The sequence below is a fragment of the Schistocerca nitens genome, chromosome 11 (genome assembly GCF_023898315.1).
Source record: "Schistocerca nitens isolate TAMUIC-IGC-003100 chromosome 11, iqSchNite1.1, whole genome shotgun sequence".
Lineage (NCBI taxonomy): Eukaryota > Metazoa > Arthropoda > Insecta > Orthoptera > Acrididae > Schistocerca > Schistocerca nitens.
The window spans coordinates 149614699-149629618 of NC_064624.1; the positions used below are offsets into that span (position 1 = coordinate 149614699).

General features: G+C 45.5%; 1 protein-coding gene across 3 annotated transcripts in view; it reads left to right on the top strand.

Moving 5' to 3' along the window:
- The first annotated feature begins 408 nt into the window (after window positions 1–408).
- LOC126213328 (peroxisomal carnitine O-octanoyltransferase) overlaps window positions 409–14920 on the top strand; it is a 313022-nt gene continuing 298510 nt past the window's right edge. For 2 of the 3 annotated variants that reach the window (XM_049941019.1, XM_049941020.1), the window contains exon 1: window positions 963–1079. Coding sequence is in view for 1 of the 3 variants with exons in the window: in XM_049941020.1 (XP_049796977.1) it covers window positions 985–1079 (95 nt within the window). In the remaining 2 variants the exon portion in view is untranslated. Of the gene's footprint in view, window positions 677–962; window positions 1080–14920 lie in introns of those variants that run through there. The other variant, XM_049941018.1, reaches the window with a different exon arrangement.

Below are 14920 nucleotides of genomic sequence, written 5' to 3' on the forward strand. Positions count from 1 at the left end.
GTTTTTCGCGTTGTTTTCTGTCACTTTCCGACATCCGACCATACAGTCGGCCAGCCTATGGCAAAAAAGAGCACAAGTTCTGTTATCGGTTCACTCTGTACTTCAGGAATGAGAATGAGAGATGAGAAAAAGCCGGCAGGAATCAGCGAACCAAGAGAGCCTCTGAAAATTCCAAAAAAATTCTTTGAAAAGCTCGCTACCGTGTTCACCACGCTTCGAGCCAGAATAAGTTCAGTAAGTTATTTGTGTGATGCAACAGCAACGATGGTAAATTAAGCAAGAAGTTCAGCAAAAGCTGTGACTTCTACGCACCTCTGCGCAGCTACTGAAAACAGGCCTATTTGTTTTATTTCTGCTGGCACATTTCCAAAACGTAGCCGCAGTCGATTACGACTGGCGTATCTTTGGCGTAAGGTCATTGGCACTGTAGGAAGTGGGGTCACGAATGTTTTGAAACCGTGTGTTTTGTTTATAGCTAAGTGAGTTTCGTACAGTGATTCAGCAAGAAGATACAGCGGGCGTAATGACTCTAGGTCGGAGTCCGATAGTACCTGATGGGGGGAGAGGACGAAGTGCAAGGCAATTGGCCCTAGTCCACGACAGCTTTCTAATCCTAGCGCAGAACAGATGTGAGGAGAAAGCAGCGGGAACATTAAACAACGCCTTCTTTCAAAAGGTAAAGCAGCACTGCCTTATAACGTGCCGCAGGTCTTCAGAATTCGTACTTGTCTTCAGAATTTACGTACCCTTGCAGTTTGTCGTCGCTTAGAGAGGATCTCAAGAATCTGCTAACGGCTAGAAATGTAAACGTCTTGTCTTGAAGCGACCTTGACAGTAATTGACAGACGAAGCTGACCAGATAGGTTAAACGGAGATGATTGAACGTAACTTGTATTGATGGGGCTAGCGCAAAAAATAACTGCCTGACAGCCAGAAAAAAAGAGGAGTGTTCGCGTGCGGGCAGAGGGCAGGAAGTAGTTTGCGATGCCGTGCAACAGTATTTCCGAGAGACTTGCGTCAGTAGGTGCAGAGATTCGACCGAGTGGTATCAGAGTCGCCTGTGGAAACTTACCCCACATGTAAGAAAGAGAGCAACTCAATTAACGCTCGTCTGCGGTGAATTCTAGCATGTCCATATTTTGTGACTTTTAAGCATCGTAATTACTGCTTTTAGTCAGCACCGATCGTTATTCATATAGACTTGTAGGGATCCATAAATCTTGCAGACGCTTTGTTATGTGTCTTCGAAATTTTACACCCTGTTTCCAATGTACTTCCTGTGTATTAGCTCTGCCATTCGAAACTGGGTTGTAGCTACACACTGACCTGTAGTGTAGCCCGAGGTCTAGGTAAGATTGGTAGGCTCATGAGTTGGCTAAGCCAGCGAACGTTAATGCCCAGTGTACGTTGTGGTAATCCTAAGTTTATTTTCGCTTCATATTTAAACACACTTTGCAGCATTTAATTAAATTTTGTAAACAGAACTAAAACTTGGTATTGAAATGTAGTGTAACTTTTTGGAGCAAAGTTTGACATCATTTATAACACAGAAAAAGATTATTAACCTAATGGAAAGGGCAGACCAACATCATCATGTGGGCAACTATTTCGGAAAAAATAAAGTAATGTCACATCCATGTCTTTATATACTGCATTAGGAAATGTAATTTTTATAAAAGAAACACTAAACAGTAACAGTCCCTCCATTGCCTATAATGAATCTATGCACAATTACTACACACAACAATCAGATGTTATAAATATACAGCAGACAAATGCTGCACTAGTGCAGAAAGGCATAGGCCTACTCCATCTCAGCACCGGTCTATGTAGCCTAATGCATTACCCAAGTCTACAGAAATAATAAATGGACAGGAACAATCTCAAATCGAGCGTCAACTACTTTGTCAACCTCTACCATAGCAGCAATTAAGATTGCCTTTATAAAGTGTATAGAGTAATAAAATGTTGTGTACTATTACCTTTTACTAAAACTGATGTGTGTAAACATTTCAAGAAATGTATGTAGGCCTAATAATTAAGGAATCGTCCACAATTTTTTTATTGTTGTCCAGTCTTAGGTCCCCAGCGCCAATAAATAAATTTAGCCTAGCTGGTATAAACATGAATAGAGTTAAACAGTACAGTAATACTTTATTGTTAATATGATGTGCAGACTGGGTATCTGTAGTTGTTTTATGTTAAAATATGTCTTGACTTGTTCTCCTCCTTACGGGATTCTGTTTAACACGGAGCAAGGAATGAATGTTCCGCACGTTCAAGCTACAGTTTCCCATATGACTTATTGCAGCAGAAGAGAATTGATTACTTTTGTTTTGGGCATGAAGAGCATGAGAAAGATCATTTCAGAAACTTTGTGGGGCGTGTCATAAATTCTGAGATGGTGATTATGGCAGGATTTTTTTGAGATATTGTCATATTCCAATGTTACAGTTTGGAAGTGAATTGTCAAAGCCAACAAATGTGAATGTGAGGAAACTGGTTGTGGCTACAAACTCATCCGCAGCATATCCTGAGATCTAAGTTAGGGTGAAATGGTACTGTCCAGTTGTGAATTGGCAAAGACAATGAATGTATGTGGAGAAAAACTGGCTGTGGTGATAGACAGCTCTGTAGTGTAGCCCCGTGATCATTTCATAAACTTTGTGGGGCACGTCATAATTTCTGAGGTGCTGATTAGGCGACAAGCTGAGATTGCAGTTTAAGTTTTTGCGTGACAGTACTGTGTACAATATATTTCATTATGCCATTACATAATTTCATACACTCAACATCACAATAATAATGTTTATCGAGTACTATTTTGCGATTGGTTTCATGATCTCATCTAGTCATCCAGCTCATGATTACCGTGTTCACTACCGATTAACCACCATACAGAAAACTACCAGCTGTACCACACAACAGAAAACCTGTGGTACACCGTAAGTGCATTTTTAGAGTAGTTTTCAGTAAATGATGGTACACTTGGAGATGTGTGTTTCTCTATACCATTGCTATCAGAATTTGATCTACCAAACTACGGAAGCACCTTCTTTCTTCTTCCAAAACGGAATGAGATACTTTTTTTTTTTTTTTTTTTTTTTTTTTTTTGGGGGGGGGGGGGGGCGGTGTTAGGAATTCAGTTCAGTAGTCAAATGAAAGAAGTTAGTGACAAATTACATACATCATCACAGGCAGACAACTTGGAAACTGTAAAAATGAGATGCTGAAGCTTGCAGGCACATCATATATCCTCGTTAACAACAGCTCCTGACATTGCGCTTGTTCTTGTGCATTAACAAGCTTTTAAATAGCAAGTCAAATGCAGTTTTAAGAAGGGCTGGCAAAAAGTTGAGGGACCTTAATAAACTATTTGAAGCCAGTTGACTTCTTTAAGATTAAAAAAGACTAGTTGTATTAAATTTCTAAAGTTTCCACATGTTACATTTATAAAATGAATACTTGCAGAAAGAAAACATTGACAGTGTTAAAGTCATGGAATTACAAATTGGTAATAGATTCAGGTGAGAGGGACATACCACAGAACAAAACTTCTTTTTTTACAATGTGGATATTTTCAGGGATAGGTGACATAAAAATGGCATATTTTTGACATTCGTAACTGTGCAATATGGTAATAAGGGCCAACTGCACGTGCAAAAATAGGACATTCTGAATCAAAAAACGTGTAATATGATGTATTTATAGTTTGAATTATGGAGTGTCTTTCAGAAACATGTTTAAAGAACTGTGTATACTGAATATTGGTTCTGGGGTATTTATCCTGCAATGAAATTTGTTTTAAGTAATATGGCCCACTTTTACCACCTAACAGCTCAGTTCACAAATTCTGTAGAAGGAGTAATAAGAACTTTTTGTCACATAATTTGGTTGTAGAATGTGTCCATTGTCTGCAGAAATAAATTTTCAGCAAAAGTTACGTACTGGATCTCCCTTTTGAGGTGACTTTTTGTCAACTAGTCTGATGCGAGAATGTGTCAATTGTTTGTAGAAATAAATATTCAGCAAAAGTTATGTAGTGGATCATACTGTTGAGTTTTTTTGGGGTCAATGGAAGCGTCCGATTCCACCCATCTGCTTTGACCTTTGACGTAAGGGTGTTGCGGTGTGTGACGGCATTACGGTGCAGAATTTGAGTTGCTGCGTTTGTAGATTCGTCTTGTGTTTGATGGCATCCCCCCCCCCCCTCTCTCTCTCTCTCTCTCTCTCTCTCTCTCTCTCTCTCTCTCTCTCTCTCTCTGTGTGTGTGTGTGTGTGTGTGTGTGTGTGTGTGTGTGTGTGTGTGTGTGTGTGTGTTTTTTTTGACTGACCAACCTACTCTGTGACGCTGAAATTTGTTGGTGGTAGGTAATTGTTTTTTTGGGTCTATTTTTCTCGAGTTGTGATGTTTTGTGTGTTTATTGTGTATTGAATGTGTTTTAATTTACTTAGGGATGTTTGAGTTTTGAATTTTTGAGGTGTTGTGGTTGTAGTTTTGGTTTTGTTTGGTGTAGTTGTAGGTGTTGGTTTTTTCGTATCAGTATTTATAGTTGACCTATATAGGTCAAGGGAAATGACCAATTTCCAATTTTCGCATTTTTGTATGTAGGTATTGGTGTTTCGGTATCTTAAGCTGTGGTCAAAGGAAATGTCTGATTCGAATTTCCATAGTTTTTGCTGTAGGCATTGGTGTTTTGGTATCGTCAGCTGCAGTTGACCTATATAGGTCAAGGGAAGTGTCCGATTCTTGGAGATTTTGTAATTATTTTTGTTCATCATCTTGTGTGTTTTGGGATCATGGTGTGTCTTTGTTTTACTGTTATATTTAGCTTGTCCCCTCCCTAAAACCCACAATTTCCCACAGTTGTTCCATTAGTATGATTATAATTTTGGAGGGAGATGTCATTGTCTTATTTATGTATTTTCATGTTTGTTGCCATGTGTATGCAGTGATATCATAGGCACGGTATTGGAGACGGTTAGAATAACCATTTTCACCATATTGATTTCATGGGTCAAAGCAGACTGGTGGAATCGGACACTTCCATAATCCCATTTTTTGTAGCGTATCCGTGATACATTTAAATAGTATTCATCCAAATGAATGTTAGAGACTTGTCCATTATGTATTACAGGTTTCCTGAATTTACCTTGCAATTTTGGTTTTCATAACGAAACACACAACAAATACAGTGAACTACATTAATCAGTAGTTGTGGTGGTAACAGCAGTAGCAGTTTATTCATTGAGATACAATATACATTGTATGGATATCATCAGAAAGTATGAGTATGTAAAATAACCATACACAAAATCACATTCGAAGTTCCATTACAAAAAGTCTGACAAAGATATTTTATATAAAATACATCTAGTTGACACACACAAATAATATCTGAATTGTAACACTTTGTTCAAAATATTCCAGCACATTAAAAATACTACTGGCATTTACTGTGTGTATATAGTTATTTGCTATAACAGCTCCGCTAGAAGTGTTAACAAGAATATGGAAAGGATAGATTGCTGCTCACCACATGGAGGAAACACTGAGTCATAGATAGGCATAATCAGAGAGACTACTGAAATATTTAAGCTTTTGTACAAAGTTTAATTTCAAAGTAGAAAACACATGCTGCAGTTCCCAGAGACAGTGGGCACATGTGTGTTTTCTACTTTGGAAGAAAAACTGTATCTGAGAGCTTAAATATTTCATTAGTCTCTTTCATTACATCTGTCTATGACTTAATGCCTTCTGTAAATGTTGAATAGTAATCTATCCTTTCTATTCTGTTGTTATTCCATCTTGCACTTTCCATTGTTTTATTAGAAGTAATCATTTACACTGCAATTGCAGTTGATCATCAAAATCTGAATCACCCTGCTTTAAATGATAATTTTTTATCATTACCATTCTGTGATTTTATTATACAGCATAGTATGCACAATATTGTGTAGACCCAGACATTGGGGTGCACTACAGATCAAGCTGTTATCACATTCGCATTCATTGTGTTCACCAACTGAATAAATGTCATGTGACTAGGGCCTCCCGTCGGGTAGACCGTTCGCCAGGTGCAAGTCTTTTGATTTGACACCACTTCAAACACTATATTTTATTAGTGGAATATGCAAGGTGCAGCAGATATGCTAAAGAGACTGCTTACACTACACTTGTCTGGCACACACTGTCCCGAGCTAAAATTGTCCGCCTATTTATATGAGTTTTTCCCTCGCTTCTGACGTAGTGTCAGAGAGAGACAGAAACTGTGGCAGGGGTAAATTCCCACACATCAGCCATTTCCAAGCTGCCACTCTTGGCTCTCGCCTAGTGCCCCGCCTCGTACCTTGCAATAACTTAAAGTGACACTGCAGTTTCCTGCCTCGTCGTTGCTCCTCTCGAAACAAATCGTGTGTACAGTACCGCCGTCGCAGCCCGGCTCCCGCGAGTGCCACGTTTACCTTGCCTCTTCCGATGGCTGTCGAGTGTTACCACAGTCTGCCAGTGGCCCCAGATTTCATCGCCCAACTGTGCCTTCATTGAATTTTAACAGAATTTCCCTTTCCTTCGACTAGGACTAGTACTTGTGCAGCAAGATTATCAATTACACCTACATGGTCAAAAAATGCTTTGTTAGACAGACTCTTAATCAGCTTGTGCGACCATTCCCCAAAGATGCTTTGTGGGAAAGAAGGTCCTTTTGCACTAAATATTACGAAAAGATCCACTTTGACAGGATGAAGAATTTAGAAAGAATAGAAGAATAGTGGTGTTATTAATCTGAAAATGACTTTTTACTATAAACCTTGTTGGCCCTCTGGAAGACAGAAATCGTGGTCAGTTTGGAGGGAAGGAGTTTGAGATTGAAGGTCGCTAACGAAAGGTACAGTGCCACATAAAACTAGGTGTGAACATTTGAAATTTTTTTTTAGTTCCTGACATAAGAAAAACACAGTTGACCTGGATTCAGAAAGTGAGAACATATGGAAATAAGTTCTTGAGTGTATTGCGAATGTGACTTTGACACTGGCATCCAATAACGTAGCTCTTCGGGACATAGAGAGGAATTTGGAAAATCAAACAGTGTAAACCTTTTACTGATTATTGAACTGCAATTGTCAACACCTTTCACCCACACTGACACAGATTCAGATTCATTTATTTTACGGTGATTCCTCGTCCTATGAACCGAGGGCATTGATGACAGGTAATACGAAGTACCCGTATCTCTATTGTAGACTTCTGCGATCTAGAATGTCCGATTAGCAATGGTGTCATGGCTGTTGAAAGACACAAGTCCTGCAACTTGATCGACTTTAGGTCCGCGTACTAAAGCGACGGTGACCCGGCGATTACCTTGCTGATTGGCATCAACTTGCACTGTACGATCCAGTATTATGCAATCTGATGAATAAACTAAAATGTATGCAAAAGTTCCTTAGCCTCCACTTCAAAATGGGTTAATAAAAATTTCCTATTCTGTGCAGCTGAAAAGAAATTATTAATGACATTAAAGCTCTCATCTTCTTTTCTGTTATTACAGATAACCACAGGACATCACAAGACGAGATTAATTAACTCAAATATTTTGATATGTTAACAGTTTCAGATGATCTTACTGGAAAGCTTTGTGACGTGAAGATAAAACGAAGCTTTTTAGGTGTTTGTGAAATAGAGAATCAAAGTGCATTAGAAATGAAAGAGGAAGTACTAAGTACAGTAGATGAAAAGGGAATCTTAGCAACAGAATGCCATGGTCAGGGTTATGACAGTTGTGCCAGTATGTCAGGCATATACAGGGGTATTAGAATGAGAAGTCGACAAAGAGGTGGGACTGAGAAAAAGAGCTGCTAAGTATCTGAATTGTGCAGCACATAATTTAAATTTAGTACTTAATGTTGCTGTGTGTGGAATTCAAAGTGCCAGGTAATTTTATGACACATCAGAAACATTTTACCTTTTTTTCAGCCATATTATTAGAAAATGTGAACTTATGTTGTCGTCTTGTACCTAAAAAACCTTTGTGCAACACGTTGGTCTTTGAGGTACCAGTCTGTTAAAGGCCTTTCTAATGGTTATGTCAATGTACTTAAAGGTCTGTTAAAAATAAATTTGATATCTAACAAAAGGGAAGACATAGAACAAGCTGTTTTTTTGAAGAAAAAACAGTTGGGGAAATTTAAATCCATTTTTCAAAGAGTGGTGCAATCAAAGGTTCTAGAATGTATTGATTTAGCATCTCAGATTATGCAGTTGGAAAATTTAGAGCTAGATAAAGGGTGTTCTTTTGACCAGAATGCAGCTGGTAATTTATCTTGCTATTGGAACAATTTTGAAGAGGCAATGTCACCAGCTACATCTTTGGCAGTGAGATGGGGCATTTCACCACAATTTGAAAACAAAAGAATTCAAAAAGCGAAAAAAAAATTATGAGTTGGGTCAGGAGCAACAGCTAGAGGATCAAAATATGTATTTCTGAATCTCTGTTTTTAATGACTGTTTGGACGTCATGTAGCCTGGTTGAAAAGCAGATTTGATGGTATGCATAATGTTAACCATTTCTTCAAAATTATTTTCCCAAAATTTCAAAATCCTTCTTATGGTGGAGAGATTTACAATGTAGCAGGTGATCATCATATTGAATATGAGTATAATTTATCCAGTGAATTCCCAGACCAGGTTCCCCCTGCGGATTCGGGGGTTAGAAGAGGCCCGCGGTATTCCTGCCTGTCGTAAGAGGCGACTAAAAGGAGTCTCAGACGTTTCGGCCTTATGTGATGGTCCCCTGTCGGGTTTGACCTCCATATCTCAAAAATTTTCGGAAGAGCGAGCCGATTGGGGAAGGGCGCCTTACTTGGTGCATTGTGTCCATGTTGTGTTGAGAACTTTCGCCATCTTATTTGTCGTTGCATTGCAGTCCTGCCCGCTCTCCATCGCTTGGGCACGGATACGCTCCTGCGTACACTTTCTGCCAAACACTGTGCAGGGCCATTTTCTGCACTGACGGCGGCCATGGACCACATGTCACCTAACATCCAGCACGGTAGCCAGTCCGTTGTGGTGGGGCTGCCATGTACCCTGATGGTTGTAGCCCCCTGACGACACAGGGATCGCTCTACTGATGCCTGCACCATTAACTCCCCACGTATGCCGAGGAGTAGATGCCCATCTCCCTGGGGCATCGGGACTCCCGGCAATGGCTATCCTGCCAGGTGGCTTTTGCTGTGGCTGGGTAGCGCCCGTGGGGAGGGCCCTTGGTCGGAGTAGGTGGCATCAGGGTGGATGACACGCAATGAAGCGTGGCACATCTTCCCTTGCTGGTGGCAGCAGTCTCTAAGCATTAGAGGGCCCATTTTAAAGGTAACGTTTATGACCCCAAATCGTTCCCCTCCCTTGCCACACCATGGGAGGAACGAAAGGCATTGAATGAAAGTGAGATTTATTCGCCCAGGTATCTTGTCTGTACCAGAGCTGATGGGGAATCCTTTATATCCATGAAGCCTCAGTTCTTTGTAGAGCATTTAGAGGACAAGTTTGGGGAGGTGGAGGGCTTGTCCAAGATGCGGTCCGGATCGGTGTTGATAAAAACGGCATCCTACGCCCAGTCGCGGGCCTTGCTCGCTTGTAATAAGCTGGGGGATGTCTCCGTAACTATCACGCCCCATAAAAGTCTGAACATGGTCCAGGGCATTATCTTCCACAGGGATCTCCTTTTACAGTCCGATGACGAGCTGCGCGCCAACTTGGAGCGCCGAGGTGTCCATTTCGTCCGGCGCGTCCACCGGGGTCCGAGGGATCGTCAAGTTGCCACCGGTGCCTTCATCTTGGCCTTCGAGGGTGACACGTTACCTGAGAAGGTCAAGGTGATGGTGTACCGTTGTGATGTCAGGCCGTATATCCCTCCCCCGATGCGGTGCTTCAAGTGTTGGAAGTTCGGCCATATGTCTTCACGCTGTGCTTCCGACCTCGTCTGTCGCGATTGCGGTCGACCATCCCATCCTGATCATCCCTGTGCCCCGCCTCCAATCTGTGTGAACTGTGGTGCGCACCATCCGCCTTGCTCGCCAGACTGTCCGATTCTGCAGAAGGAGCGGAAGATCATGGAAATCAAGACTCTCGACCGCCTGACGTACACTGAGGCGAAGCGGAAATATGATCGGCTTCATCCAGTGCGTATGACATCATCTTATGCCGCAACTGTCACTCCTCCTACAGTTCCATCAGCTCCAGTCAGCTCTCAGAGTCGAAGACCCACACCTGACCCCTTGATGGTGGGGGGCACTAAACTCCCTGTTGCTCCTGCTCCATCTACTTCAGGAGCAACACCCCCCAAACCATCGGGGACATCAGTTCCCCCTTCCCAGCCGGAGAAGCGTAAGTCTTCTTCGGCTCCTCTCGCCAGGAAGGGTTCCCTTGGGGACCGCAAGTTCCAACCGGTACAAAAGCAGACAGCCGCAAGTGGCTCAAACAACCACCGGTCCCTGGTCGTAGGGCCTCACGGTCGTCGTCTGTCCCTGAGACTGACCCAGTGAAGCCCTCCCAGCCTGAACCACCGAAGGCACAGCGAGAGAAACAGAAGAAGAAGAAAGTCCCCAAGGCTAACGACATTGCGGTGGCACCCATCCCACCGCTTCCTACAAGCTCTGCGTCTGAGGACGAGGTGGAGTTTCTGGCGTCCGCTGAGGACCTCGATCTCGCCGGTCCCTCGGACGCAATGGATAGCATTTGTACGGGTGCTCCATCGGAGGCAGCAGGTGACCCAGCGGCGTAATCTGCCTTCCCAGTCCAGTCACGCCTTTCCCAGCCATGGACAACACCGTCCTCCAGTGGAACTGCAGCGGTTTCTTCCACCATCTCGCTGAGCTCCGCCAACTTATCAGCCTTCACCCTTTCTTCTGCATTGCTCTTCAGGAAACTTGGTTTCCAGCCATGCGAACCCCCGCCCTCCGTGGCTATTGGGGTTATTATAAGAACCGGGCAGCATATGAAAGGGTGTCTGGTGGCGTCCGCCTCTATGTCCTTCACACTCTGCACAGCGAGTCTGTCCCTCTCCAAACCCCTTTAGAGGCTGTCGCTGTTCGGGTGTGGACGCCACAGGCTGTTACCGTCTGCAGTCTTTACCTTCCACCAGATGGTGATGTCTCGCAGCATGTCCTGGCTGCGCTGATAGCCCAATTGCCGCCACCATTCTTGTTACTGGGCGACTTTAACGCCCGGGCGACTTTAGCGCCCATAACCCTCTGTGGGGTGGGTCAGTGGCAACAGGTCGAGGCGCCACTATTGAGCATTTATTGGCGCAGCTCGATCTCTTGATCTTAAATGACGGTGCTTCCACACACTTCAGTGTGGCGCATGGCACATACTCCGTCATTGACCTATCGCTCTGTAGCCCTAGCCTCTTACCGTCTGTCCAATGGAGTGTGCATGACGACCTGTGTGGTAGTGACCACTTTCCGCTCTTTTTGTCACTACCACAGCGTCACTCTTCTGGGCGCCCTAGCAGATGGGCTATGAATAAGGCTGACTGGGACTTGTTCTCCTCCACTGCCCCTTTTGAGCCTCTCTCTACTGATGACATTGATGCGGTGGTTCAATCGGTCACCACCGGCATCGTTACTGCCGCCGAATCTGCCATTCCCCGTTCTTCTGGGTCCCCACGGCGGAAGGCTGTGCCTTGGTGGTCGCCTGAGATCGCTGAAGCGATTAAAGATCGCCGGCGGGCGCTCCAGCGTCACAAGCGACATCCCTCCATAGACCACCTTATCGCCTTCAAACGGCTGCGTCCGCGGGCCCGCCTCCTTATCCGCCAAGGCAAGAAGGAGTGCTGGGAGCAGTATGTGTCCACCATTGGCCTCCATGTCACTCCATCGCAGGTCTGGGCCAAGATTTGACGCGTCTACGGCTATCTGACCCCTGTCAGCGTCCCTGCGCTCTCACTGAATGGAGCAGTTTGTACTGACTCCGACGTCATTGCAAACAGCTTAGCAGAGCATTTTGCTATGAGTTGCACTTCTGCGAATTATCCTCAGGCCTTCCGCTCCATTCAAGAGCAGATGGAACGTCGGAGCCTTTCGTTTCGCACCCACCACCCAGAATCTTACAATGCTCCATTCAGTGAGTGGGAATTTCGCAGTGCCCTAGCTGCTTGCCCTGATACCTCTCCTGGGCCAGATGGCATCAACTGTCAGATGCTGAAACACCTTTCAGTGGACTGCCAGCGACGCCTCCTCGATCTTTACAACCGTCTTTGGGTCGAGGGGGAGTTTCCGTCGCAATGGCGGGACAGCATTGTCATCCCCATTTTGAAACCTGGAAAGAACCCTCTGGAGGTGGACAGCTACCGTCCCATTAGCCTCACCAACGTTCTTTGCAAGTTGCTTTAACGGATGGTGAGCCGGCGCTTAAATTGGGTACTGGAGTCTCGGGGCCTTCTGGCTCCGTCTCAGGGTGGGTTCCGTAAAGGCCGCTCCGCCACCGACAATCTGGTGAGCCTGGAGTCGGCCATCCGTACTGCCTTTGCCCGCCATCAGCACCTGGTCGCTGTCTTTTTCGACATGCGGAAGGCGTACGATACGACATGGCGTCATCGTGTCCTTTCTACGCTTCGTGGATGGGGTCTTCAGGGTCCTCTGCCGATTTATATCCAATTTTCTGTCGTATCGTACCTTCCGCGTGCAAGTCGCGGCCTCGTATAGTTCCTCCCACGTCCAGGAGAACGGCGTGCCTCAGGGTTCTGTTTTAAGTGTCTGCCTGTTTTTAATAGCCATTAACGGGCTTGCTGCGGCCATGGGAAATTCTGTCTCCGCTTCCCTGTATGCTGACGACTTCTGCCTTTACTACAGCTCTACTGGCATTGCAGCAGCTGAACATCAGCTACAGGGCGCTATCCGCAAGGCGCAGTCTTGGGCTGTAGCACATGGCTTTCAGTTTTCGGCTGCCAAGACCCGTGTTATGCATTTCTGCCGGCACCGAACAGTCCATCCTGAGCCGCAGCTTTATCTTGCCGACGAACTCCTTCCTGTGGCGGAGACCCACAGGTTTTTGGGGGTCGTTTTTGATGCTCGGTTGACTTGGCTGCCTCATATTCGGCAGCTTAAACAGGCGTGTTGGAGGCATCTAAATGCTCTGAGATGCTTGAGCCACACCAGCTGGGGCGCCGACCGATCTACCCAGTTACGCCTCTACCAGGCGTTAATCCAGTCCCGTCTGGATTATGGGAGCCTGGCTTATGGCTCAGCATCCCCATCTGCGTTACGGGTGTTGGACCCAATCCTCCACAGCGGGATACGCCTTGCCACTGGTGCTTTCCGCACCAGCCCTGTGGACAGCGTCCTAGTGGAGGCGGGTGTCCCTCCACTGCGGTTCCAACGCCAAAAATTACTGGTTGCTTATGCTGCCCATGTTTTTAGCTCGCCCGGGCATCCAAATTACCGTGTCCTGTTCCCGCAGTCAGTCGTCCATCTGCCAGAACGTCGACCCCGGTCGGGTTGTCCGATCGCCGTACGCGTCAAAGGAGGTTCTCTCCGGGCTTGGGTTTTTCCCTGTTCCACCTCCTTTCCGGGCACCTCTGCGTACAGCCCCGTGGTGCGTTCCTCGCCCTTGCCTCCGGCTCGACTTGGCACAGGGCTCGAAGGACTCAGTCTCTCCAGAGGCCTTCCGCCGCCGCTTTTCTTCCATCCTGGCCACGTATCAGGGCTCTGGCATTGTTTACACTGACGGCTCGATGGTTGCTGGTCGAGTCGGTTATGCGCTCACTCTAGGGGACCATTCCGAACAACATTCCTTGCCGGCTGGCTGCAGCGTTTACACTGCTGAGCTGGTCGCCATCTTTCGAGCCCTAGAGTATATCCGCTCCTGCTCAGGTGAGTCCTTCGTTATCTGTAGCGATTCCCTGAGCAGTTTACGAGCTCTCGACCAGTGTTTTCCTCGTTCCCGTCTGGTGATGGCTATCCATGAGTCCCTGCATACTCTTGCGCGTTGCGGCCGCTCTGCGGTCTTCGTGTGGACCCCAGGCCATGTTGGGATCCCCGGCAACGAGAATGTTGACCGGCTGGCGAAAGAGGCGACTAGTGCACCATCTCTGGACGTTGGCCTCCCAGAGACAGATTTGCGAGCATTCCTACGCTGCAAAATTCTGGACCTTTGGGACACTGAATGGCGCGCCCTGCCTTCACGCAACAAACTTCGGGCCATCAAGGGGGCTACCGGTGTGTGGCGCTCCTCCTTGTGGGTCTCTCGCAAGGAGTCTGTTGTCCTCTGCCGGCTGCGCATTGGGCACACGTGGATGACGCACGGCCACCTATTGCGACGTGAGGACCCACCTTTATGTCGCTGCGGCTCCGTTTTGACAGCGGTCCGCATTTTATTGGACTGTCCACTTTTAGCTGTGCTCAGGCAGTCGTTCGCACTGCCTGACTCGCTCCCTGCCCTTTTAACAGATGACTCAGCTATGGCTGACTTAGTCTTACGTTTTATTCTGGCAGGGGATTTTTATCATTTAATATGACTGTTTCTGTTTTATTTTATTGTGTTGATTCTGGCCTTCGCCTACGGTTTTCAACTGAGTTTTTAATGTGTTCTCGGTGGTTGGCTTTTCCTTTTTTTGTTCCTGTGGTCGGCCAACCACCGTCACACTCTGTGTGATTTTATTTCGTTTTGTCTGATCTCTGTCGGAGTCTTTCTTGTCCCGTGTCGTCTGACGTCTTCCCTGTTGTTCGTTTTTATTCTCTTTGGGCGGTTTTAATTTTTTTTTGGAAAAAGGGACCGATGACCGTCGCAGTCTGGTCCCTTTAATCCCCCAAACCAACCAACCAACCAATCCCAGACCAGGTAATAGGGTTCAAAAACACCCTGAAGAAAGAAATGCCCTAATTAACCTCTATAATGGACTTAACAAACTGTTAGTAACAGAGAATT